Source organism: Dipodomys ordii, unplaced genomic scaffold (assembly GCF_000151885.1).
Source record: "Dipodomys ordii isolate 6190 unplaced genomic scaffold, Dord_2.0 Scaffold98, whole genome shotgun sequence".
In the NCBI taxonomy this organism is placed as follows: Eukaryota; Metazoa; Chordata; class Mammalia; order Rodentia; family Heteromyidae; genus Dipodomys; species Dipodomys ordii.
The window spans coordinates 4,282,042-4,309,375 of record NW_012267314.1 but is presented as its reverse complement, the minus strand read 5'-3'; the positions used below and the strand labels follow the sequence as shown (position 1 = coordinate 4,309,375).

General features: G+C 46.7%; 1 protein-coding gene across 1 annotated transcript in view; it reads left to right on the top strand.

Annotated features, from left to right (window-relative positions):
• Mthfd1l (methylenetetrahydrofolate dehydrogenase (NADP+ dependent) 1-like) overlaps nucleotides 1-27,041 on the top strand; it is a 129,103-nt gene extending 102,062 nt beyond the window's left edge. Inside the window, exons 24-25 of the mRNA XM_013026931.1 lie at nucleotides 19,768-19,888; nucleotides 26,658-27,041. Of these exons, the coding sequence (XP_012882385.1) occupies nucleotides 19,768-19,857 (90 nt within the window). The 3' untranslated portion in view covers nucleotides 19,858-19,888; nucleotides 26,658-27,041. The remainder of the gene's footprint in view (nucleotides 1-19,767; nucleotides 19,889-26,657) is intronic.
• Nucleotides 27,042-27,334: the final 293 nt, after the last annotated feature.

Below are 27,334 nucleotides of genomic sequence, written 5' to 3'. Positions count from 1 at the left end.
AAACCCTATTGTAAAGGAAAAAAACAAAATGTCAGCTGTACTTTGTACAACTACTTAAAGATAATATTTTAAAAACGAAAGGAAAAAAAAAGGTCAGCTGTATTGGCATAGTACCCAAAACACTTCTGCGGCAAGCTGTTCACACCAGATTCATAATCACATCCTGAGCTGTCCCTCCATGGTCCCACCTGCACTAACAACTGCCTGAAAAGTGGGGTTCCACAATCCCCTTGACTCCACTAATTTGCTGGGATGGCGCAGAACTTAGGGGACTGCACATCACACAGATTTACCCAGAAGGGCCTTGGGAAAGATGCTGGTGAACAGCCAGAGAAAAAGAACACTAAGTCTTCAAGGAGCCCCCAGTGCCAGAGCTTCTGTCCATGTGGAGTTGGGGTGCAGTGGAGTTGGGGTACACCGCACTCCCATAGCCCTCTGCCACCCTCAAGCTGTGGAATCGCGGTAGACCTTCACCTCCAGCCACCTTTCCTCGGAGGTAGGTGAGTGGGGTTCAGGCGTTACACACCTGCAGGGCCACTGTTGGTTGTGTCTCTGGGAGTGGTGGTCTACAAGTATACAGGCCACCACCCCCTGGAGACACTGGGGACAAGGGGTCACCCCCCTCCCCATGGAACACTGGGATTGGCTGTGCCAAAGAATGATGTCAGTATTAAGCTAGTTGTTAAAAGCTGTGATTTGGGGGGGGGGGCTGGGAAGGTGGCTCAGTGGTAGAGCTTAACTTGCATGCATGAGGCCCTGGGTTCGATTCCTCAGCACCACATAAGCAAAAAGAAAAAAGCCAGAAGTGGCGCTGTGGCTCAAGTGGTAGAGCGCTAGCCTTGAGCTGCAGAGCTGAGGGACAGCACCCAGGCCCCGAGTTCAGGCCCCACGACCGGACCAAAAAAAAAAAGCTGTGATTTTTATAGGCCAGAAGCCTTTAAAGCTGTTCAAAGGTATATTACACATTGAAGTAGAACTGCCCAGGAGCTGAATGGGAAAATCTCTTCTGGTTTGGAGCTGTCTTATTTGGTTGGCCTGTGTAAATATTTCAGATGCATTGCAATGCTGCAGTCCACGTCTTTGCGGCTGTGTCGTTTATTATAAGGCCACTGGGACCAGTCCCCTGGGCTCTGTCACCCCTGCTCTCTGTCTGATGGTGTGGTTGGTATCGGTTCCAAGTGGCAAAGGATTAACTTGTCATCCAAGCTATAAAATCACAAGGAGGTTCTCTTCTCTACCCTTGTATCCAAGAGAGGAATAAATCCCTACCACAATGTCCATATTAAGAGAGAAGTTTTACCAGGCTTGGTAGTGCATTCTTGTAATCCCAATCCTGAGGAGGCTAAAGTAAGATTATTGAGTTTGCAAGGCCAGCTTGAGCTACGTAGGGAGATCATGACAGAGAGGGAGGAGGGGGGTGTGTGGAAGAGAGAGAGAGAATGAGAATGTGAGCACAGATCCAGTGTAGAGTGCTTACCTAGCAAGCACAAGGTCCTGCTTTTAGACCCTGGTACCCCAAAAAGAAAGAGACCAGTGTGGTTGTAGGTTTGATTTATGCGCCTCTTACTGGGACTGAGCTGCAAAAGGCCAATCGTTCATGATGCCACCATGTTCCTCCCCGGTTAGTACATAATGAATTCAGCAAATTATCCTCTTAACAATCCTTTATGCCATTTAAAAACAATGTAGTTAACAATGCTTTTCATATGAATAAATATCCCCCCATAGGTGGCCGTAAGTTCTTTATTATTTATGACCACCATAACTGACTTTTCTCTCAAAGCTGTTTTGACAGCTGGAAGTTATTTTAATTTTGATAAGTTTGTCATAAAGAGTAGAATGTGCTTTTTTTTTTTCTTTTTTGGAGGCCAAAAAAAAAATTGGCAGGGAGAAAAGAGAGTTTCTAACAGGAGGTTCGCCTGACTTCTTCAGAGCATTTTTAGTTTCCAGTTGAGGCAAAAAAGTAGAGCCTTGTATCTTTGGAGTAGGAAGTATCTCAGAAAGAAAAGCAAAAGGTTACTATAATCACATCACTAGAAAACGAAGAGCTTTCAAGAAGAAGAAAAAAAGTTTAGGAGTTAGGAGTCTTTCTTGTTCAGCTAGTAAATGATAGTAAATGATTAATGGAACATGAAAATCACGGTGCAGAATCTAAGTACTAAAAACACTTGCCCATAAATTCTTCTAGCAGCACAGTGATCACAAATTCAAGCTGAGGACAGTGATGGAGTGTTCCAGTTCATCTGGAGTGCACGAGTCCACTGCGGCTCTGACAGCCGGGTCCCCTGGCTGCTGTCAACGCACAGGCCCCGCTCCTGTGTTGTTACTCTTAAGAACAAAGGCTTGCTTGCACCACTCAGTAAATCCTTCCCCACCAGCCATTCCTTCTTCCCTGCTTGCTTGCTTCCTTCCTTTTCTTTTTCTACTTTCTTCTTTTCTTTTTTCCTGTACCTTTTTTATTGAACATGTAAACTGACAACTTCCAGACCCCCAAATAATTATTTTTCCTCCAAATATAAGAAAGAAAAAGGAAGAAAGACAAGAAAGGAAGGAAGCAAGCAATCGAGCTAGCCACAGGCACCAATGGCTCAGACTTGTGATCTCGCTACTCCAAGGCTAGGTCTGAGGATTCCAGTTTGATGCCAGCCCAGGCAGGAAAGCCCATGAGACTCTTACCTCCAATTAACTGCTTAAAAAGCTGGAAGTGGAGCTGTAGCTCAGGTGGTAGAGTACTACTAGCCTTGAGCAAAAGAAGTCCAGGGACAGCACCCAGGCCCTGAGTTCAAACCCCAGAACCAGTACAGAGAGAGAGAAAGAGAGGAGAGGGAGGAAAGGAAAAAGGGAAGGAAGAAAGAAAAGCAAACAAGTGCACCCTAATAACACCAGCTATGCTTTGTGGTGTGGGCCCCGAGCCTCTGTCCTCTGTAGTGTACTTAAGGCAGCTTCAGAACTGCTTTCTAAGCAGATCCTGGCAGCTGACGTCCGAGGCCTAGATACCCCACACTGAAAAACGAACTCCATAAGATGGGGCTCCCACCCTTTCTTCTTAATTAAAATAGCCCAGGGAGCTGTGACCTCTGAGGAAAGCCATGGGGAGAATCTTCATTTCATTGCCAGGCAGCAGCATCTGGCGTATTTATGGAGGGTTAGGGTCTGACCTCTTACTTATTTACCATACGTAATAAGAACTTAGCTGATTTCCCACATTGATGTTTTAATGAAACAGCAATAGCTTCTCCCTGTGGAGAGATAAGGGAGATAAGGACATAGTTCACGGGACCCCATAAGCCAGTGAGGGCAGCACTAGGGTTTGGAAAAGAGCTATAAATGGGTAGCAGGGGGTGGGGAAGGGGGGTGTGTTCTGTGTCTTGGTGGAAGCAAAGTTTCTAATTGTAAAGAAAGCTTGTTGGTACACATTGCAAAAACACGGGGTTCATTCTGCCATACTTTTAGGGTGACAGATGGTTTGCCACATGACAGCTAGCTAGAATTATCAATTTCCTTAAACACAAATTTTTCAATGTGATAGTTGGTAATTAGCCTGCAGATACACGTTTAGCCCCCCACATAGAGCAGTGTTAGGAAAACGATGATGCAGACCTGAGAAGGTGGCTCGGTGGTAGAGCGCTTGCCTCGCATGCCTGAGGCCCTGGGTTCGATTCCTCAGCACCACATAAGCAGAAAAAGCCGGAAGTGGCTCAAGTGGTAGAGCACTATTGAGCTGTAGAGCTGAGGGACGGCGCCCAGGCCCAGAGTTCAGGCCCCACAACTGATTTCAAAAAAAAAAGATGATGCATGGGAGGACATGGAATTTGCCCTCGTGCGCAGGGACCCCACCTGCAGGTGTGAGGAAGGGGTGTTGTGTGCTATGCCTGCTGGATTGCAATACACAGATTTGAGCCTGTCACAAGCTTCTAAGGGAACTTGGGTTTTCATCCTGAGGAAGAACAGCAGAGAGCAGTAGGAAGCGCACTCACTGCGGGGTCCAGGCAGCAAGACCCAGCCCCTGCCCCACAGCCGCCCCTTCATCCCCGGGGTAAGGGGCCTCCAGCCAGAGCTTTTATAAACCTAACCTGTCCCTGAGCTTCTTTTTTTTTTTTTTTTTGTCGGTCGTGGGTCTTGAACTCTGGGCCTGGGCGCTGTCCCTCAGCTCTTCAGCTTAAGGCAAGCGCTCTACCACTTGAGCTACAGCGCCACTTCCTGTTTTCTGGTGGTTTATTGGAGATAGGAGTCTCCGGTCTCTCCTGCCCGGGCTGGCTTTGAACCGCGATCCTCAGATCTCAGCCTCCTGAGTAGCTAGGATTACAGGCGTGAGCCACCAGCGCCCGGCTCCCTGAGCTTCTTTTGCTCCAGGCTAGTGCTCTACCACTTGAGCCACAGCGCCATTTCTGGCTTTTTCTGTTTATGTGGTACTGAGGATTTGAACCCAGGGCTTCATGCATGCTAGGCAAGCACTCTTACTACTAAGCCATATTCCCAGCTCCGGTAGTGTCCTTTTTTTTTTTTTTAATGAGAAATGACAACCACCAAAGGATTAAAATGGTATAACAAGCCAGGCAGCAATGGCTCACGCTGCTACTCAGAAGGCTGAGATCTGAGGATCACAGTTTAAAGCCAGTATAGGCAGGAAAGTTTGTGAGACTCTGAGCTATAATGAACGAGCAAAAAGCCAGATGTAGAGTTGTGGCTCAAGTGGTTGAGTGCCAGCCTTGAGCAGAAAAGCTCAGAGAGAACACTCAGGCCCTGAATTTCAAGCCTCATTTGACACCAAAAAAATAATACAGCAGCCATTTGGACACTGCCCTGGTGATAGGCTCTGCTCTTCAAATTTTGTAAATATATTTCACTCCCAGAAACTCTCACCTAATCAAGCCACCAGGAGACTGGCATTTCCCTGAGCATTTCCTGAAGTGTGCAGGGGCCAGTTGCCCTGCCCTCCACCCTGTGAGCATGCTCCGTTCATTCTTGGCGTGGCCGGGATGCCTCTCCCTCACTGAGTTATGTAATGCACTGGGGACACATTCATTTTATTTAGGAGTAAGTGGATGCTTTCAATGGATCTTTGGCTCTGCTTGGTTCCAGACTGCAGTCCTTCCTGTACTGCATGGAGAGCACAACGGGCCCTGGAGGAGGGACCTAGGATTTAAGTGAAGGGCAGAGCAAGCCAAGGTCAGCAAGCAGATGCCTAAAGACAAGGAACATTGAACGTATGGGCAGAAAGAGCTGCAGGACACAACTCAGTTCATGTTCTCATGATAAAGGCCTTGGCATGGCCTAGAATTTAGAAGAACAGCACTGGAGAATGAGATTTCATTGTTTTTTACGAAGAGCTCCCCGCCCCCCAGCCCTCTTTCTTGCGGGACACAGGCCTCAGATGGGCACTGAGAATTCATGAGGCGTTTCCAGCTTAGCCAACGCAGCAGTGTACACGCACACGACCTGCTGCTGCTTCCCTTGTTGGAGAGGAGTGCTGTATACCAAGCCATAGGAACAGCAGAGGCCTAGGCCTGGCTACAGCGGCACAGGAAAGTAAGGGGACATGCTACTCGTGTAGACCGCTAGGTGATGCCTGGGGGCTGTGGTATCGGGCCAGGAATGGGTCCCCAGATTCAAATAATGAAGGCAAGGTCAGACTCAGGTGATGAGGCCAGAGGGAAGGAGGTAGGCTGTACTGCAGCATGGGACATGAGCATTCACATCCTTTAAAATGACAGACTGTCCAAAGCAAAGACCCGAGTCCCATGAGGAGTTGAGGGTCAAGTTTAGGAGGTGAGTTTATCTTGCGCATCCTGGGAGTATAGGTGGAGAGATGTCGTGATTATGCTTGTACGTTACAATGGTTCTTTGGACCACAGGGTGAGTAGAGGGAGAGATTGGTAGCAGCGTGAAGATCTGATTGGGAGGCCTAACTAATGCAGGCAAAGAATGCACAGGCCTGCCCGATCGAGGCAGGCGATGGGCGCTAGATTCTACGAATGTAGAATGAACTAGACACCAAGAACAGGAAAGGGAAGAGAGAGGATCTTCAAGTCCTCAAATTCCTGACTTGCTCTTCTGGTGAGTGGGCTTGTGGTTCACATAAAGAAGCCAGAGTGGAATTAGATTCCAGGAAGCTACCAGCAAGACTATCCCATCTCACACACTCAGGTCACAGTCACACTGACAGCTATGGTTCATTGCCACACAGGGCTACAAAACAAAGTAGCGAAGGAGGTAAAAGGGAGGGGAAACTTCTAGACTCTACCTGGACTCGTTCATAGAAATAGAACATGTGAGACACTGCCCACCGGGGACATTCTCCGTGACTCAGTCCCCAAGTTGTTTATTGGGGCTGATGACAAGGGGTCCCTTAACCTGGCCTGTGGAAATCCTAGACTCTTGGAGGAAAGCAGGTGGCTGGCATAAGCCATATTGTTGGTACAGTTTACACCGAGTAGGGCATAAATACAGACTTGAGCACCTCCCCAAATGCTCATTGAAACCTGGTGGTGGTTTACACTGGACTCCCAGCACTCCGGAAGCTGAGTCAGGAAGATAAAGAATTCTAGGCTGGCCTAGAAATCGTCAAGGTTGAATCTAATGAGGAAACCAAGGCCCCACCTCAGAATGACAGCCATACCTTGCCCAGCAGTGAATAAAATCTAGGTTGTCCTGGGGCCCTCAAAAGCGGAGCTGGCCTTATTAAAACTTCCACCTGGAAGGGTTCTTTCTAGGCAGCCTGTGAATCAGCCATTCGCTTTCAGTCACCCTTGCACTAATTAAGACCTTTGCCTTCCCTGGACTCTTATGTAGCCAGCAATTATATGCTTCCAGGCTCTCTGTTGGCCACTAGTCATGAAAGATAAATGTAGGGAAGTCTTTTCCCTCAAGTTACCTTCAGTTGTAGGACCAGGAGTGGGCTAGCTACCGTGACCACTGGGCTGGGAGAAGTGGAAATAAGTCAAACACAAAGCAAGTTACTTGTCTACATGAACTCTCGTGAAGGGTGAAGTGGAACTTGAAAACTATACAGTGAAGTTGGTGAGCATTTTTTATTCAGTTGTGGATTTCATCCAACTTAAGTTGGATGTAAGAATACTACTAGAAACCTATATAGTGATTATTCTCTAAGATGTCCATTTCACTCAACATGTTTAATTTGGCTTTGTTCTTGGCAGTTACCTGTGGTACCTGGAGAAGTGAACTAGTAGCTGGGCACCAGTGGCTCACTAGGTATTCAGGAGGCTGAGATCTCAGGACTGTGGCTTAAATGGTAGAGTGCTTGTCTTGAGCTGAAGAGCTTAGAGACAGCACCCAGGCCCAGAGTTCAAACCCCACGACCCACTAAAAAAAAAAAAAAAAAAGTGAACTAGTAAGCTATAGTCCCAGTCACTCAGAAGACTGGGACAGGAAGATTGAGTCCAGGAGTTCAAAATTTTCTCTCTGTCTTTCTCTCTCTGTCTCTGTCTGTCTGTCTGTCTCTCTCTCTCTCTCTCTCTCACACACACACACACACACTCACAAATGACCTTTTCCATGTCCATTCCCAGCCTATTTAGGGCTGGATCATATGCACTTACATGTTCGTTGCTACTTATTATATGGCTATACAGCCCACCTTAAAATTAGTGGACAAACTGTAATCCTAACTACTCAGGAGGCTGAGATCTGAGCATCCGTATTTGAAGCAGGCATAGGGAGTCAGGTCTGTGAGACTCTTATCCCCAAGGAACCAGAAAAAAAGCCAGAAGTGGAGTTGTAGCTCAAGTGGTAGAGTGCCAACCTTGAGCTCAAAAGGTAAAAGCTCCCAGACCAAGCCCCAATACTAACGATGATGATGATGATGATGATGATAGGCAATAGATTGCATTATACAAAATTATCTCCAGGGATTATCAGATAAGTGTTAGCCAAACTTCACAGTAGGATGGAAGTTATTTCTTGACCATTTGTATAGACTCATATACATGCATATATATATATATATATATATATATATATATATATATATATATATATATGATAAAATGTCCCGTCTTGAATCTTTATCCTTAGCTCTGCTTCATTTACAGCCTCCTTTGTCATCCAGAGAGCCTTTGTTCTTTCAGCTCTCAAACATGATTCATTAATGCTGTGTAGCTGCGTAGCCTCACATGGGGAAAAGGCTGAATATTCTGTAAGATGCATAATCCATTTAAACACCATCTTGCTTTTCAGCTTAACAACAAACGTGACTTACACAGATGGGAGGGCAATTTGCTTACTTCCCTGTTCACATGATGTGTGCTTTTAGGGTAGTAAGTTTGCTTTCCATAGCTAGCCAAAAATAATATTGACAAATTCATGAAGGCTTCCATCTGATTCTGTTACAAACTTATGCAAATATATTTAGACAGTTAAGCAAATAGAATAATTAAACATTCAGATGTCAAGAATGGAGCGGGGGAAATGATAGCAGCTGTCCGGTTCCACTTTCTGGCCTCAAGTTGGGAGTTAATGGAGTGTTTGAATATACACCTTGACAACCAAATTTTTGAAGTATGATTAGATTTTTCTGGTTTGAGTTGGGGTTTTTTTTCCTTTTTTTTTTTTTTTTAGATTTAAATAAAGCACAGTATGTTACAGTTGCAGGAAGTTACAAGTTTTTGTGAGAGTACTTTTTTTCTTTTTCTTTCTTGCTGCACATGTTACTTAGAATTTTAAAAAACATTCAGTGTATCTGTCATGACCCCTCCCTCTGGGACCAGGCCACTCCTGGATGAACTCACTCAGAGCAAGAGCTTCTCAAAATACAAAATCAAATTGTTTGTCTTAAAAATGTTATTTCAAAGTCTTCAAAAAAAATAGACTAAAACTTGGCAAAAATAATCTGAGGAGTTGTCTCCTGAAAGTCTCTGAGATTTCATTTACAAAGCCTGCTTCCAAAGAAATTTACTATGTGTGTCATAAGTCTGGAACTTTCTCCTGATGCCATCTTCTAAATTCCCAATAAATATCTTTGAAGTGTTAAATTATCTTTCAACGTGTTGAAAATAGGATGTCTTTTTTTCCCCTCAGTTTAGCAATCAATGACTGATTGTTCTTCCAAAACACTTAAAATATTAAACCCAATCAGAGCTTTGCAAAGTAGCAAGTATTTTTTTTTCCATCTTGAAAAAATGCATTAGTATTCCTGACATCTTTCTCAGCTGTGTACCCAGGGGTGCCGAGAATGCCCCCCCAGGCTGGGCTGCGAGGTTTTGAGTGGACAGATAGATGAGCGTGACTAGGCTGACCTTCATTCCTGTTGGAGGGGAGGAAGGAAGGGTCTGGAAGGGCCCCTGCCTCATAATCCCCCCCCCCAATCCCCTGTCATCACTCTCCTCCTCCCAGACCAGTAACACACACACACACACACACACACACACACTGTGTTTGTCAGAACTCTCTTGTGGTCAGGAGAAAGAGAAACAGGACTCAGATTTGGGGAGAAAGATGGGAGGAATTGACCAAATTGACACCGAAGTTCTGTCATTGGTCCCGCCTCAGCCATTGCTAGATTCAGGCTCCAGGCCCTGCTCTCTACTTCAGCCCAGCTCTCCGCCTGGACGCCCCCTGCCCAGGCCGCAGTGACCCGCCCTGCACAGCGCCCACTGTCCCAGAGCAAGGAGAGCCTCCTCTCCACCTCCGCCTACCGTTTTTCAGGAGCCATTCCCCCCAGTGTGGACAGCCGGCTGGGGGGGGGGAGGGAGGGGGAGGGGAAAGGGAGGGGGCGCGCCTCGGCTCCCCCTCCCCTCCTCCATGCTCACAGTACACTAGTGGCCACTGCTCAGACCGCAGTCATTTTAACAAACCCAACTGGACTTCCAGGCGTTCCTGCTTGTGTCCTGTGTGTGTTGAGTGGATCCTGCCCCCTGGGAACTGGCCTTCTGCATCCAGCAGAAGCCCTGGCGCTCGGGAAGGAGCCACAGCGCTGAGGCTTTCTAAATATTTTGGCATAGAAAGGAAGCCTAGTCCTTAGTCCAACGCTGGCTCGTCAGTGGCCAGAGTACAGGTTTCCATGACAACTTCACTCCCACCACCTGGGGTGTGGTGACCTGAGCTTCTTCACCAGATATCCCAGAAGCCTCACTTGATCTCCTCATTAAGGCCATGTGTGTACATCTTGGTGCTTCTGATTGGTAAGTATTAAACTCGTATCCAGCTGAATATGAGGTGGCTCATGCCTGTGATCCTAGTTACCCAAGATGCTTAGAGCTGAGGGTAAATAATTGTTTGAAGCCAGCAGTAAAGTCCGTACACTCTCACCTCTGTGTAACCAGCAAAAAGCCAGAAATGGAGATGTGGCTCAAGTAGTAGAGTGCAACTTTACATGAAAAAGCCAAGCAAGAATTTGAAATCCTGAGTTCAACTCCCAGTAATAGTGCATACATACATATATACATACATATAAAATCAAATTGTATTTGTCCAGTTAATCACTTCTTTTTCATCATGTTAAATCCATTAGTAATAGATACCAGCTTATTACCTGAAATAAGATTGCATGTTAAACTGAAATGTAGATGCATAATGACATGTATTAGAAACACAAATCTCAGCCAGGCGCAGGTGGCTCACACCTGTAATCCTCGCTACTCAGGAGGTTGAGATCTGAGGATCAAGATTCAAAGCCAGCCCGGGCAAGAAAGTCCAAGAGACTCTTATCTCCAATGAACCACCAGAAAACCAGAAGTGGCCCTGTAGCTCAAGTGGTAGAGCTGAGGGACACTGCCCAGGCCTAGAGTTCAAGCCCCAGGACTGACCAAAAAAAAAAAAATCTCGGGCCTGGGAAGGTGGCTCAGTGGTAGAGCACTTGCCTTGCATGCATGAGGCCCTGGATTCGATTCCCCAGCACCACATAAGCAAAAAGAAAAAAAGCCAGAAGTGCCACTGTGGCTCAAGTGGTAGAGCGCTAGCCTTGAGCTGAAGAGCTGAGGGACAGCACCCAGGCCCAGAGTTCAGGCCCCATGACCGGACCAAAAAAAAAACAAAAAAAATCTCCATATACTCATGAGTGAATCTCCAGCCAGCAACCTAGGCTCACAGTGTGGTTCAATTCTTCTCCAGGAATTGGACTATGGTGGCAGCCTGCCATCTTGGCATCCCCATTAATTCCTTTCTTTATCTTGATACTTATCCACCAAAGAACTCAGAAGCAGGCCCCTGTAACTTTTACATGAGAACTTCTGGGGTGTGTGTGTATATATATATATATGCATATACACATGTGTATGTGTGTGTATACATATATTCAGTGAATGGTTGCTCAGTGGCATTTTTGTCACTTTTAGTGAGGCTCTGGAAGGCTTGGAAGTCACTTGAGAGAAGTCACTTAAGTAAATGAACCAGATAACCCCCTCTGATTCTGGCCTTTGGCAAGGAGGACACTTCTGGATAAACAAAGCTTAATTACTGCTAGAATGAAGATCTGATAAGCGGAGGCTGTTTTGATTAGATCAAAAGATGGCAAGGAGAAGTTTATCCTTGGCGCTGCTCTCTGTGAGAAGGGAGAAGGGCCTGCCTGACCACACCGAAGTTGAAAATCCACTTTGTGATTTTTGCCAGGCACCCAGGGTTTTTGCCTGATGACCCAGAGAAAGGCACTTGAGCCAAGATCTTATCAGTAACTGAACTGGAGACACCTCAGGAGTTTCCAGGATCATTTTTCACTTTTTCTTCTTGGAAGTGGTTAAGAATTCTATCTGATCTTTGAAGTCCTGAGGAATTTCCTCATGGCCCCGAGTAGCTGCTCCAGGTCTGATTGTTCTTGAACTGAGGGCTCTGTTACAGCATCCATCTGCTGCCTGTCCAGTCTCATCTCTTCTTCTTGTGTGCTTTTTGGGGGATTCTCATATTTTCATCCACCAATCATAGGAGCCTCTCAATAGTCTTTGAGGAGACAGCCCAATCATTTTTTTTTAACAGCTTCATTGAAGAGAAATTTCTTAAGCTTGATGTGAACTGTGTGACTATTTTAATGTAACCCCACATCCTAAGACAGTTGAACCTGACAGTGTAATTTTACAAACATTCTTACGTGTGCAAAAGGATTGCCACTTTACCACGCTCACCATCACCAACAATGGTGCATTCATTGGCAGGATCATCCGTATCCTGAAAAACAGTATCAATTCTTGGCCACAGCTGCATTTCCTTTGAACTAGGTTCAAGCTCTTTGAAGCATTGATCCAGCTTTGACTCCTCTCTGTGGACATGTGCCAGCTTGCCTGATTTCATTAAATTTTTGGAAAGCACTGAAACTATGGTATCATTTCGTTGCAGCCCTCACATCCATCATAATCCGGGGCAGTCTTGGTGAGATTTGAGAAACTAGAACTGGAAAGCGGAGGATGGCAGGTCGGGGGCAGGTCGGGGTTGCCCTGAGTACTGGCTTCCTCCAAATTCATCTGCCTTTACTTGACTTTTTTTCTTTTCATTTCTTTTCTTTTTTTTTTTTTTTTGCCAGTCCTGGGGCTTGAACTCAGGTCCTGGGCACTGTCCCTGAGCTTCTTTTGCTCAAGGCTAGCACTCTACCACTTGAGCCTCAGCAGTGCTTCTTTTTCTGGGTATGTGGTACTGAGGAACCAAACCCAGGCTTCATGCATGCTAAGGTAAGCACTCTACCACGAAGCCACATTCCCAGCCCCCTTGATTTTTCTTTTTCTAAAACTGGCTTTATTCTGAAGCGCCTATAGTCATAAGGCCCAAACTCTGGATCCTAGAGCTTTTTTTTTTTTTTTAAGTTTTTTTGGTCGGTCATGTGGCTTGAATTCTGGGCCTGGGCGCTGTTCCTCAGCTCTTCAGCTCAAGGCAAGGGCTCTACCACTTGAGCCACAGCACCACTTCGATTTTCTGGTAGTTGATTGGAGATAAGTCTCACAGACTTTCCTGCCAGGCTGGCTTTGAACCGTGATCCTCAGATCTCAGCCTCCTGAGTAGCCTGGCTCTAAGGCTTTTAATTAGGCACTCACCACCTGCCTGCATTATTCTCTCTGGTTGGATGGGTCACCCCTAACCCTCCACGTTGTGCAATGAAGAAGGGCACGATAGCCTCCAGTGGGTTTTCCCCTTGCTGTCCCGGGGGCTACAGCACCTTGTATACCAGCCGCTGGGGGCAAAAGCTCAGTGCAGACTCTGTGTGGTAGGTTCTCAGCCTGTGCTTCACCCCTTCCCACTCCCTTCCCTGGAACCAAATCCCCCACCCTGTGCCTTGGATCCGCAGCTTCGAGTTTTCACCTTTGGCGTTGGTGAAGTGCTTGTTGGTTTTGTCTGTCGCACTGCTAGCATTTAAACTCAAGGCCTCTCATCTGTTTGGTAGGTGCTCTACCACGTAAACCATTCCCCCAGCCCAAATTATATTTGGGGGAAAAAATAGACTCATGGATTCTAGAAGATAAAATAAAACAGGAATAGATTCTAAGTAAAATGACTATAAAAGTACACCCCTTAGGTTTAACTAGGTTTTAATCTGACTTCCTGCACTATGTCAAAATACTAAGATTGTACCAGTTTGTACTTTAGACTTTTGCTTTTAGAAAAAGTAAAAATGATTGGTGATCTAGTAATGCAGATTCAGACACATCACCAGCCCCTCTTGTTGAATGGGCATTGCCTATTTCATTGATTATAAATTGCTGTGTCACTGGTTAAACATTGCTTTGGATACCTTTACATAAAGTTATGAAACAGCCACCTTCTGTTCAAGTTCTTCTACTCTCGTTTCTTTTGAAGTCCTTTTGTTCATAACACTTTCTTCTCTAAGGGCCAGATGGTAGTTTGGTGGCCTATACATTCTCTGTCCTAACCACTTAATGGGGCCTTATGACTATAGGCGCTTCAGAATAAAGCCACAGTTGTAGCAAAAGAAAAATCAAGGGGGCTGGGAATGTGGCTTAGTGGTAGAGTGTTTGCCTAGCATGCATGAAGCCCTGGGTTCCATTCCTCAGTACCACATACACAGAAAAGGCCAGAAGTGGTGCTAAGACTCAAGTGGTAGAGTGCTAGCCTTGAGCAAAAGAAGCTCAGGGACAGTGCCCAGGCCCTGAGTACTTAAGGCCCTGATCCAGGTCCCTTTCTCCCAGTATAAAATACATAATGCGGTAAAGTAAATGATGGTTGTCATCTTCTACGTCTAGCAGACAGGCTTGGTAGAAAATCTTTCATGCAAGAATCAAATTTACAATAGGTTTGCAGGAAATTACAATGGGTAAAATGGGGAGGGGGAGAAAAAGCAGCATCTTAAAATTGGATAGTCTCTAACCCACCACACCAAGCTGCTATCTCTCAGCCTCTTTGCTCAAAGCTCGCAATCTACCACTTGCCCCCCAGGTCCACTTCCTGCTGCGTATGTGTTGATGTGCGCATGTGCTGGTGGGTTGATGGTTTGGCTCTATTTCAGCACGCGAGGGAATTACTCAGACGCTTGTCGGGTGTCTGACCCACATATTTCTGGGAGGATGTGCCATCCTGGGAAGCTTTCACTCACCAGGTCACTGGGAGGGCAGCAGAAAGAGGAATGGTGACCTCCAAATAGACCTTCAAAGTAATGTAACGTAGGGCCAGACCTGCCGAGAAAATAAGAGTTCAAGGAAAACTGACTTGTTTTGTTGAAGAAAAACAGATAGATGAGCATTAACTTGCTTGGTCCTGTTAATCCTCTTTATGATGAAAATAACCCTCTTTTATCATTATTTATCACTGTTAAGACTTTATAAGCCCAAATGAAAAATGTATGTTATTTCCTATTTATCTCAGACAAGAAGGGGTTTTTTGTTTGCTTGCTTGCTTATTTAGGGCTTTTTTGAGGGGGGAGCTCATGTATAGCTTTGCAGTGCTGAAAATATTTGCAAAAAGAATACCAAAAAAGACTACAAAAGCATAAGAATATTTACAAAAAGACGAAAAAATATACCAGCAAGAAGATAAAATGCTTAACCTCCCTACAAAATTATCAGATACAAAAAGGTTAAAAAATGCTACCTATAATGATGTTAATCAAAACGAACCCATTAATTACACAGAAGATAGAATTAGTGGACAAGGACATGGAGAACAAGTATTGTGACTGTAGGGTACAGTGCCTGGAATGAAAAAGATCCTCCTAATTATTGGCAAATAAACAGTGCAGGAGAAAAGAATACTTAAAGACCAAAATGAGCGAAGAATACATCAGGCAGAAGAGCTTTGGGACAAAAATACATGTAATTAGAGACCCATGTGAGAGGAAGGAAGGAACTAAAAAAAGGCCAGGCACAGTGGCTTACGTGTATAATCCCGGCTGCTCAGAAATCAGAAATTGAGAGAACCACTATTGGAGTCCAGCCTGGGCAAAAAAGTTAATGAGACCTCCATCTCAACAAAAAAGCCTAGTGTGTTGGAACACACCTGACAGCTCAGCTGTGTGGGCCTGGGCAGAAAAATAAGACCCTAACCTGAAAAATAATGAAGATAAAAATGACATGGGGCAGAGCTTCAATAGTAGAATGCCCGCTTAGGAAGTGTGAGGCCTGAGTTCAAACCCCAATACTTAAAAAAAAAAAATTAAAAATGTCCAGGAAGAGAAAAATGGAAATACACTTTTGTTTGCTTCTTCTACCATCTGTGAATTAATATCCCTTAAAGGAAGATTGAAAAGCCTAAGGATGTATACTCTAAATACTAAGGAAATCCCTTAAAATACAGTAACAAATAATTGTAATTAGAAAGCAACCACGAAGGTCAAATGAAATCATTAAAAATGCTCAGTCTTGCCATGTATGGTGGCAGCAGCCTGGAATCGTAGCACGTGAGAGGTGAGGAGGAGGATTGCGAACATTGGGACAGTCTGGCTCCATAGTGGGTTTGAGGAGACCTTGGGCTGCATAGCAAGGCCAACTATGTAAGTAATCACAGTAAGTCAGATGCCGGTGGCTCACGCCTGTAATCCTTGCTACTCAGAAGATCGTGATTTGAAGCCAGCCAGGGCAAGAAAGTCTGTGAGAGCTGGGGCGGCATATTCATAGCAAAGTAGAACTAAAGCAAAGAATAGGAACAGCAAAATAAAAAGGATTGACTCAACATGCTAAAGGGATCATTTCATCAATAGACATAAAAATCCCATGCTTATAGATAAAATAGTATCGCATCAACATTCATGAAACAAAAGAACCAGCAAGGATAAAGAGTCAAATCCACAAATACAGTCAGAAAATGCTAAACTTCTCAGAACAGATGGACTGAAGTCAATAAGGATGTGGACTTGCTGATACTACACACCAGCTTGACCTAATTGGCATGAATGGAGCACTCCACCCAACAACAGCAAAGTACACACTCTTTGCAAATGTACACAGAACACTTGGCAGACTCTTATTCTGGGTCACAGAATAAGTCTCCATAAATTTTAAAGGATTCAAATTGCACAAAATATGTTCTCAGACCACAGTGGGATTAAAGGAGAAATCAACACTGAAAGGCATCTGCGAAAACTCCAAATATGTTGAAACTAAATGAGCCTTGGAGTGAGCAAAGATAATTACCAGTCACCTGAGGATGTGTACCAACAGAAAACAGACTGAGAACTCAGTATGAAAGAGTGAAGGCATGGCTCAGGTGGTTAGACTAGAGCCAATGAGCGGAAGTGTCAGGTACTGAGTTTGAGTACTGGTCTCAGACTGACCAAAGAAAGAATAAAAGAACTCAATATGAAATTAACTGTTCTTTTCTAAAGCACAAAAGATTTAAACACACTTCACTTAAGAAAATATAAGGTGGGCTGGGAATGTAGCTTAGTGGTAAGAGTGCTTGCCTAGCATGCATGAAGCCCTAGGCCCAATTCCCCAATAACAAATAAATAGAAAAGGCTGGAAGCGTGGTGCTGTGGCTCAAGTGGTACAGTGCTAGTCTTGAACACAAAGAGGCTCAGGAACAGAGGCCAGACCATTAAGTTCAAGCCCCGGGACCAGCAAAAAAAAAAAAAAAGAAAAGTTAATAAGCCCATAGTTTTATCATCATTAGTAGCTAAGGGAAAACAGATGCAAGCCACGGTAGATACCACTGCATAGGTTGGAGCATGTCTACAGTTTGAGACTGCGGAAGGCTGGCTGTGCTTCTACGCGTTTCTCTTATACCATTTCTGTCCCAATCAGAGATGCCTTGCTTATGTATTTGCAAGCTTAGATTTTGAGTGTAGCTTTACATTCAAGCTGTCCAGCTGCTCTCTCTTTTACTAGTTGTACTAGTTTTTGGGTATTTATTTCCCAGTCTGTAATGTGTGTTTGTAACGGCTATTACCAGAACCCATGATTTCTCCAAAATCAGTTTAACCCACAGCCAGTAAGGATTTGGGAGATGCACTGCACTTACAGGGTTCTAAAGCCTAGGTTCCGGGATCTTTATAAAAGAATCTATTAATGCCTGTGAAGTAAGTATAATTTAGCAGTTCCTTGGTTATTTTCAGTGGACACCCAGATAAGATCAAGTCAGAGGGCTGGGAATGTGGCTCAGTGATAGAGTGCTTACCTAGTATGCATGAAGCCCTGGGTTCAGTTCCCCAGTACCACAGTCACAGCAAAAAACAGAAGTGGTGCTGTGGGTCCAGTGGTAGAGTGCTAGCCTTGAACAAAAAAAGCTCAGGGACAGTGCCAAGTTGAAGCCCAGGACTGGCAAAAAAAAAAAAAAAAAACAAGATCAACTCAGAGCGCCTACCCCACCCCCCGGGGGGGGCAGCTCGCTGGCTCCCCGTAGTGCTACATGGACCTTATCAGGGGCTTCCTTGCTCTGACAGTTCCCCTGGTGTTCCATTGGTGGCAAATTTGATGGGAAAATACAAGGTTCCGTGCACATCAGTCCACATTGTGATTCTCAGCAGGAAGAGTTCCATTCTGAAAGTAGAGTCATTGGAGATGGCTGTTCATTGCTCACAGGTCGGGGCCTCTGCCGAGGCTCTGCTTTCTAGTCTGCTCTTGCTCCTTCCAGATAAGCAGCCCCAATTCTCAGAAGTGATGTCTACATCACTGAGAAGAAAGGTGAGCATCTTCGGATTCACCACAAATTTCTCCCACTTAGAAGAAAGAAGTGGAGGCCTAGAGAGGTAGTGCAGTGGTAGATCGCTCACCTAGCATGCAGAAGGTCCTGGGTTCGATCCCCAGCAATGCAACAAAACAAAATAATAAGCAAAAGTAATTTTTTAAGTTTAAAGTAGTCTAATATTTTGACTAGTTTTACCCCCTACTTTTGTGCAAAAATGACCAAAAGCCATGTTCTGATTGATGGCAGCAGTTGAGCTGCCTGGAAGCACAGATCATAGCCTGACTTCCTCTGTCCTGGCCTTTCCACCCGGAGAGTGGAATTTTCAGATCTAGCAATAATGTATCAATAAACACACGGCAAAAATAGTTGGTCAGATGTCAGATATACTGGGTTCAGGGCGCTTCTTGGGTTTTGTCATCTCAAGTGAATCTAAACTTTTAGATACTCAATTCTGACACTGCATTCTGCCCTGGAGTGGATAATGTTGCAGTCTTAGGAACAGCAGCTGCCCTGGAGTGTCTGTGAGGTCTTCCTAGTAATTGGTAGCTTTTATTCCAAGAGTTAAGGGATGGTGCAGTATCACTGTGGCCAAATATGATCATTCCTTTCTCTTCAGCTATACAATGTTATTAGTTTATGCTAATCCCTAGCCCCTCACAGATTATAGAGGCTTCATACCTTCTCCAAGAGCCACCCAGCGCCTTGCTGAGCGCTGGGGCAGAAAGACTGCCATGGAGAACAGCTGGTAACCCAGGCAACCAGAAAACTAACTGTGAGCGGTTCCCACCAGTGACGCTGGTGTCTGCTGCTCCTGCTGGGAAACAGTCAGCATGGTGGTCATTCAGGTGCCCCCTCGGCTCCGCGAAGCCACCACAGAACAAGAGAAAAGGCTGGGCACAGGTGGCTAGCTCACTCCTGTAATCCTGCCTACTCAGGAGGCTGAGATCTGCGAATCACAGTTCCAGAGCAGCCTGAGCAGACAAACACAAGAGACAGCGCCAGTTAGTCAGCAACACTCCACAAGTGTCGATGTGGCTGAAGTGAGGGGGCGCCAGCCTTGTGTGTCAAGGCTGGGCACTTGAGAGGCCCTGAATTCAAGCCTCCAGCACTAGCGCAGACTAGCCTGTGCCCTCCTCTGTGAGGCGAGGAAGTTGGCGCCCAGCTCCGAGGGTGCTGCGGTCATGGTGTAAACCCACAGAGCTGTGCGAGGCGGGGGTGGTGTGAAGTCAGCCAGGAGCTCACGGTACCAGCCCCCCCATTCCCCCCCATTCCCCCCCCCCCGTGACGCGGCCCTCACAAGGCCACCCTGTCCCTCAGAGATGGATGACTTGGCTTTTCCCGGGTTTGTTGGAACATAACTAATATTTATTGTGCTGGACTTACTGTTCAGCGTGGCAGGGGCCTCCATCCTCCCCTGTGCTCTGGGTTTACAAAAATGGGAACTGCCCTGGTGAGGAGGAAGCCATCATCCCCTTGCCCCCCCCCCACCCCTCCTACAGACAGTGGGCCTGGGCTTGGGGGGCCACAGGAAGACTTAGAGGGAAAGGTTTGGACAGTCGCTGTGCAGTAGCTCCCGGGGGGGGGGGGGGTGTAAGAGGGGAGATGGCGGGAAATGGCGCGCGGGCCTCGCTTTCTTTCTAGCCGTTCCCCTCAGTCCCCTGGGCTCTGGAGGTGATCACAGTTCCACTTGGCTCATCAGAGGAACCGGAAGCTCTCCGGGGCCAGGCGGTGACCTTTGCCATGCTTCCTCTTCTGCAGATGAGCACGATGCCCGGACTGCCCACTCGGCCCTGCTTTTATGACATAGATCTTGACACAGAAACAGAGCAAGTTCAAGGCTTGTTCTGACGGAACAACAGACGCACAGGACCCCACCCAGGTAAGCCCATTTCATTTTCTCTCTCTTCTTTCTTTTCCAGCTCATATGTGTATGGCATTGAGTCCAGGAAAAAACCCCTCATGTCATCTGTGAAGAGGGGTTTATTGGGATGGGGGCCTCCCACTCATGCGTGGCTCTATAAAACCCAAGAGATGGTTTGGTATAGGACAAGACGGGCACGACGCGTCTCATTCATGGATGCGTCTCATTGGCTGCCCACAGATGCCCACCTGTATCGATGGCTTTGTATGGCCCATGAGTTGTGTTCTAAATGTACAAATGGCCCATGACAGAAGACAAGTTTCCTCATCCCTACAAAGTATCTCTGACCACTTTAACAAAGCATTGTGCTTGTTGCACTGTTGGTGGGAGTGTCAAGTAGTACAACCACGCTGGACAGCAGTCTGGAAGTGCTTAAAAAACTAAACGTAGATCTTCCTATAGCCACACCACTCCTGGGCATTTACCCAAAACATCACAAGTCAGGGTACTATAAAGACACTTGAACATCCATGTTCATTGCTGCCCTGCTCACAATAGCCAAGTTATGTAAACAGCCCAGATGCCCTACAGTAAATGAGGGGTCCAAAAAAATGTAATACGTACCTATCCGCCATTAGAAAAAATAATATCAAGGCTGGGAAGGTGGCTTAGTGGTAGAGCGCTTGCCTTGCATGCATGAGGCCCTGGGTTCGATTCCCCAGTACCACATAAGAAAAAAGAAAAAAGCCGGAAGTGGCGCTGTGGCTCAAGTGGTAGAGCACTAGCCTAGAGCTGAGGGACAGCGCTCAGGCCCAGAGTTCAGGCCCCACGACCCAAAAAAAAAAAAGAAAAATTAATATCATTTGCAGGGAAATGGGTAGACCCAGAACAAACCATGTTAAATGAGGTCAGGCAGGCTCAGAGAGACAAGTGGCACATGTTTTCTCTCGTATGTGGAAGCTAGACCTACAATACACCAGGACTGATCAATTATACAGGACTCTTGAGACTGAAGGAGGCTATTCTTGGGGAAGCAGACCAAAGGCACAGGGCCTATAGGCTTCTGATTATATAAAATACTTTTCAGAACTTTAAAAATAGTCATTACCCCAAAAAAATAAATAAATAAAAATAGTCATTATTATTATTGTTGTCCCAGAATTTAAACCAGAATCTGCTAGCATTTAAAGAGAGTAGCTTCCAACGTTGCCAGTACACATCCTTCCTTGCAGAGTTAAGAATGGCATGAGAGAAATCTTAGTACGTTTCCTAACATTGCCATAACCAGCGTCCTAACCCCGGTGGCTTAGAACACAGAGAGTGTGCACGTGCTGTTCTGGAAGCTGGGCGTTCCGCGCTGTCCGCTGAGCAGGGGCCAGGCTCCCTCCGAGGGTGGCAGGGACGTGTCCACTGTGCAGCGTCTCTCTGCAGTCTCTGCCTCCACGGTTGCCTGGCGTCCGCCCTGTGTGTCTCCGTGTTCGTGAGGCCTTCTTTTTTTCTAAGAATGCCAGTGAATATTGGCATTCAGGTCCTCCCCGGCGACCTCATCTGCAAAAAGACCCTGTGTGCTAATATAAGTAACTGCCGCCAGTACCCAGCCTTAGGGCCCCACTATATCTTTGGGGGTGTACAATTCAACCCTGAGAACACACATCGACACGGGCAGGTCCTCTGATTTGGGGTGCAAGAGGGAACAAGGCAGCCGACAGGCTTGACTCAAAGCTTCTCCACCATCCCGAGCCGGGCGCTGCTGGCCTCATTCCTGTGTACCCCTCATTGTGGCAGCCACCCCTGGTCTGGTGGCTCTGCCCTGAACTGCCCGTCACCTAAGATGTGACCACCACGGACCTCCGTCCCAGAAAACCCCGAGTCCAAGTTTGAAAGGGCCTGCCGTGCCTACCCCATATACCAAATCCATCCTCACCGAGCTCTCAGAGCCCCCAGCGCCTCCTTCCAGGCCACACCCATTCCTTAGCCCCTAACCTCAGCTGCTTGCTGGCTTGGCCGGCGTAGCCCACTCCACACTGCATCTGACCTTCAAATGATCCCGCTAGACCTAGAGACCTGTCCCCCACCCTCCGAGCAGGACCTCAGCCAGTCTTCAAAACTGCCATGTGGTCAGCTTGTGGACTCTTTTTGTTTTTATTAGTCTTTTTTTGTCAGTTGTAGGGCTTGAACTCTGGGCCTGGGCACTGTCCCTCAGTTCTTCAGCTCAAGGCAAGTGCTCTACCACTTGAGCCACAGCGCCACTTCCAGTTCTCTGGTGGTTTATTGGAAATAAGCATCTCATGGACTTTCCTGCCTGGGCTGGCTTTGAACAGTGATCCTCAGATCTCAGCCTCCTGAGTAGCTAGGATGACAGGCGTGAGCCACCAGCGCCTGGCTTCTTTTTTTTCTAATGCCATTTCTGGGGCTTGAACTCTAGGCCTGGGCACTGTCCCTGATGACAAGTTTAAGAAAGACCCATCAAACTCAGGCTTGGTAAGAGCTTTATTTTTGGTCTTTTATTCTGACTGCAGGTGCATGGCTTGGGTTTCCCAGCCTTGGGAGAATAACAGTATCATTTCTTCTAAATGGAAAAATTGACCCCATGAATCCTGCATGGGACATTTCTGTCATTCATCTCCAAGAACACGCGTGTACAGTGGTCTTATCCCTGGAATAGTATTTTTCCAGCCTCGTGGCCAGTTGGCACATGCTCTCCAAGGCGATCGCGTGTGCCAGTTGCTACCTTCATTGTGGCAGTTACCATACCAGCCCTGCCGAGGCCCACAGCCAAGCTCTGCGGATGTCTGCACTTCTTTATTACTTCACATTTCTGTGTTCCTTGTGTCTTGCTCCGGGTTTGCTCTAAAGATGGGGCGGGCAGCTCTAGTGCCTACCTCCCATGGGCCACGCACGCCACGCCGCGCCTGCGCGGTAGGCGCAGCGCTGTCGTTTCACAAGGCCACAGAAGCCAGTGGCGGGGGGTGGGGGAGGTGCTGGCCCGGTTGGGGCCCCATGCCTGGGACTGCAGGCCCACCTCCTCACCAGTCTCTCCTCACGGCCGCCCTAACACCTGTGCTGTGGCATCATCGCGGGGGGGATGAGCCCGTTTCTATTGAAAACGGCGCAGACACCTGCTCCGCTTGCACAGCTGGTTCCTATGAGGGCCTGTTTCCCCCCTGAGCTGCTTAAGCCCGTCCCACCCAGCCTTTGTGTCCCAAACCCTAGGCTCTGGTTTCAATCGTGAGCAACACAGACTTTGGCCCATTGCAAAAAGGAGATAATGCTGGATACTTGAATAGGTGAGGGTGCGGTTCTGTTTTTAATAACTAAAGATAATGATTGTTATTAAAAGTATGACTTAGTCCAAGTTCTTTTTATCCTTGTAACCGGACCCTGAGCCCATTCTCGTTTTCAATGGCACTTGTCCCCTCATTTGTCCAACGCTTTTTTTTTTTTCCTTTTATGAGCTGCTAAATAGTATTCTAGGTGTGCTGGGCACGGATTCAAACCCATCCTTTGACTCTCCTTGAACAATTAAAAACAGATCTGGTGTCCTGAGATAAAAGCACAATGTGAAGCAAACATCCCTCTTGGTGACTGGTCAGCCTGCAGATCCAGCAAACCTCACGGCCGTTTCCTATGCCTCTACTGAGAGCCAGAGAATGCGTTGCAGTGCGGGCAGTGTGGGCAGTGGGCAGTGAGGGTTCATTGGGGTCTCAGAAAAGGAAGTATCTGGCTCCCTTACTTGGCTTTTTTTTTCTTCCTCCAGTCCTAGCACTTAAACTCAGGGCCTGGGCACTGTCCCTGAGCTTCTTTTGCTCAAGGCTAGCACTCTACCACTTGAGACACAGCACTACTTCCTGCTTTTTCTGTGTATGTGGTACTGAGGAATCGAACCCAGGGCTTCATGCATCCTGGGCAAGCACTCTACCACCGAGCCACATTCCCAGCCCCTTACTTTGCTTGTATAGGGACCAGACTGTAGATGGTTCCGGACCCTCAGTGCATTCATGGTAGTGGGAGCATGGCAGAGCGTGCCCAGCGTGGAAGGAAGCGGGCCTGCCTCCTGACGCCTCCCTCACTTTCCTTCTGAGAAACTGCGTGCGACTCAGCAGGAGGCCACCACAACTTCAGCTGTGGCTCCTTTGGCCCAAGACTTCCCTGTCGAGAGTTCGCCATTGTCTTCACAATAAAGACATGATTCACTCTTTGTGATGCCACTAAATAGAAGGTGTTTGTCCCAGTGAAATTAATCCTGCTGTCCAATCTTGTTTGATGTGATTAGATTTGGGGGTTTGATTTTTTTCTCTCTCTCATTCTGAGCCTCTATCATATTTCTGGGCCTTGGCTGGATTCATTTAAATGAGCCCACAATCAAGCCTGGCAGAATTCCTGAATTATTCAGGTACCTCCCTTGTTTCCTTCTAGTGCAGTTAAGTGCAGATCAGATTCACTGGTTCTGCTGGAAACATTGGCTATTTACCAACGAATTGCTTTTCTTGAATTGTACACACAGAAAGAAGTATAATAACTGCTTATTTCTTCCTTAAGCTGCCTCTGGGATGGAAAACTTCAAGAATACATAATCATTCATTAGTCCTGAGTAGCGTAGCCACCTGCCAGCTCTTCTGTGGACTAGGTCTGCTCGACACCAGTGTGCACACCATTGGCTGCAAGGGGCCTGGGAAGGACACCAGACTCTGTGATTCGGGTCTTAATCTTTTCACACAGCCACTCAAAAATTATTCATCGTCATTGTGTTACAAGAAGAGCCGTAGGGATGGGAAGGCGGCGCAGTGGTAGAGCGCTTGCCTCGTGTGCTTGAAGCCCTGGGTTCAATTCCCCAGTACCACATACACAGCAAAAGTCAGAAGTGGTGCTATGGCTCAAGTGGTAGAGTGCTAACCTTGAGCAAAAGAAGCTCAGGGACAGTCCCCAGGCCCTGAGTTCAAGCCCCAGGACTGACCAAAATTCGAAGAGCCTTAGACCAGGTACCAATGCTCACACTTACAATCCTAGCTCCTCAGGTGGCTGAGATCTAAGGACTCTTATCTCTAACCAGCAAAAACAAAAGCCAGAAGGGGAGCTGTGGCTCAAGTAGTAGAGCACTAGTCTTGATCCAAAACAATCTCAGCACTCGGGCCAACTTCAGGCCCCAGGACTGGCACAAAGAAAAATAAAGAGGAGCCTCAGGCCTTGACTGAGCCATCCTTGGAGCAGAGTGCATTCTCCCACCACCATTTCCACGCCCAGGCCGAGCGCAGGGAGAGCTACACGAATGAAATAACCCTCTGGCCGAGACTGGCTGTGTGAAAGGCTAGGAAACCATCATGACATTCTTAATTTTTTTTAAAGAAATTTTCTGGGCACATTTTGATTTCTTAGAGTTCACATACCAAAATGGACTGCTTCCTAGCTGCTTGACTGGAGACACACCTCAGTGGTGGAGCACTTACCTCGCCGGTGCCAGATCCCGGGTTCAATCCTCTGCATAAAAAGGAATGTACTTTCCCACTGAATATTTCCAGAACTTTTTTTTCCTACTGAATAAGCACTCATTGTTACAGTCTCACCTTAGCTATTTGACCTCTGTGTGCTTTTCTGCCATAGTCAGACTTTGCCTTCAAGTTTCCTTCAGGTGTCACGCCACAGCCAGGTGTGCTGGCATATCCCAGCACTCAGAAGGCAGACGCTAGGAGAGCTCTGGTTCAAGACCAGCCCAGACTACATAGTAAGGGAAAGGAAGGAAGGAGGAAGGAAGGGGGGGGAGGAGGAGGAGGAGGAGAATATACAGACTCTAAATCTCCTTGTAACACAAAACCATAGGACACAAAGGCTGTGTGACTAGCCAGCAGGTCTTTCATTTCCCAGCAGCATGGGAAGATGGGAGGGGGCAGGTGGGAGGGGGAGTGTCTGGCTAAGCTAAAGGCATTTTCTAGCCCACAGAGTCACTGTCCTCTGCCCTTTTCTCCTGGAACTTTTTGGCCATGTGTCCAAGTGGAGGGATAAGAGCTATACCAAGCAAACTCCCTCCCTGACATGCAGAGCATTTCATTCTGATCATCTGCGCTATACTTGCAGCAGTCCAACTTGCTGTTTCCTCCCCTGGTTTGGAATCTGCTGTTGGGATAATGCGGTTTCTCACCCCTGCTTCCCAGCCCCGTCTTCTACTTTTAGACTGACCAAGCATCTCTGCCCCCCCCACCTCCACACCCCTCCATTACCTGTGGGAGACCCACTCCCCCTGAGTCCAGCCAAGCGAATTCTCTTGGCTCACTGATAAATCCTTCCATATGTAAACACAGATGAAAGTCACGTGCTTGCATTTCTATCTTTTGGGATTTTTTTTACATTTTCCTCACGACTTGAACTCGGGGCCTCATATTCTTACTCAGCATTTTCCACTCACTGCTGGTGCTCTTTCACTTAAGCCACACCTCCCATCCAGCATTTTGCTGGCTCATTGGTGATAAGAGTCTCATAGATTTATAGATTGGTCCACCCAAGCTGCTAACTGCAGTGTTGCAGGCATACCAGGAGGTGTGGCTCAAGTGGAAGAGCACCAGCGGTGAGTGGAAAATGTTGAGTAAGAGTATGAGGCATACCAGGGAAGTCACCGTGATCCTGGACCCTGCTCAGAAGTTGGGGTGCTGTCTTCGGGGACCATGCGGACTAGTGCTTACAGAGCCCCTTAGAGACCTAGCTGAGTCTTGGGAATGGAGTCACGTCTTGAGTTTTCTTCTTTTGGAAAAGCTGCTCTTAAACTTCTGAACCTTTTTTGTTTTTTTCTATTTTTCAGTCTACCCAGACACAAATGGCTCCTTGCCTTCTTGCTGCCGTTGGAGAAGAGAGTGAACCTGCAATTCACTGGAGAAATGGGGAAAGAGGCCAAAGATGTCTTCTTCATTCAAGACAGATTCTGTTTCTAGCCGAGTGTAGTATTCACCAAAAGGACCTCCACCACGTCTGAAGGAAACTAATTTATTTTCTGTTTCTGCAGTTTACATTATTTCTTGCTGCTTATACTTTACAATGTTTAGTTTCTGAGGACTAAGGGATTACAGAGTGTGAACTTGAAGGTAACATTTTCCACTGCAGACTTGCCTATTTCATCTTCTTTTTATTTTGTTTAAGTGCTGGGGGTGGAACTTGGGGCCTTGGCACACGCACTGGGCAAGTGCTCTACCACTGAGCTGCACTGTTTATTCTAACTTTGAAATGAAATAAATATACGTCTAGGAAAACAACTCACAAGTTTTCAGGTCCAGGTGCTCCCTGGAAGCTAGTGAGGTTTTTACCTGATACCAGTTTCATGGAAACACACACACACACAGAAATATCTGGCCGGGCACCAGTGGCTCATGCCTCAAATCCTAGCTACTCAGAAGGCTGAGATCGGAGGATTGCAATTCAAAGCCAGCCCAGGCAGGAAAGTCCATGAGACTCTTTATCTCCAATTAACCAGCAAAAACCTGG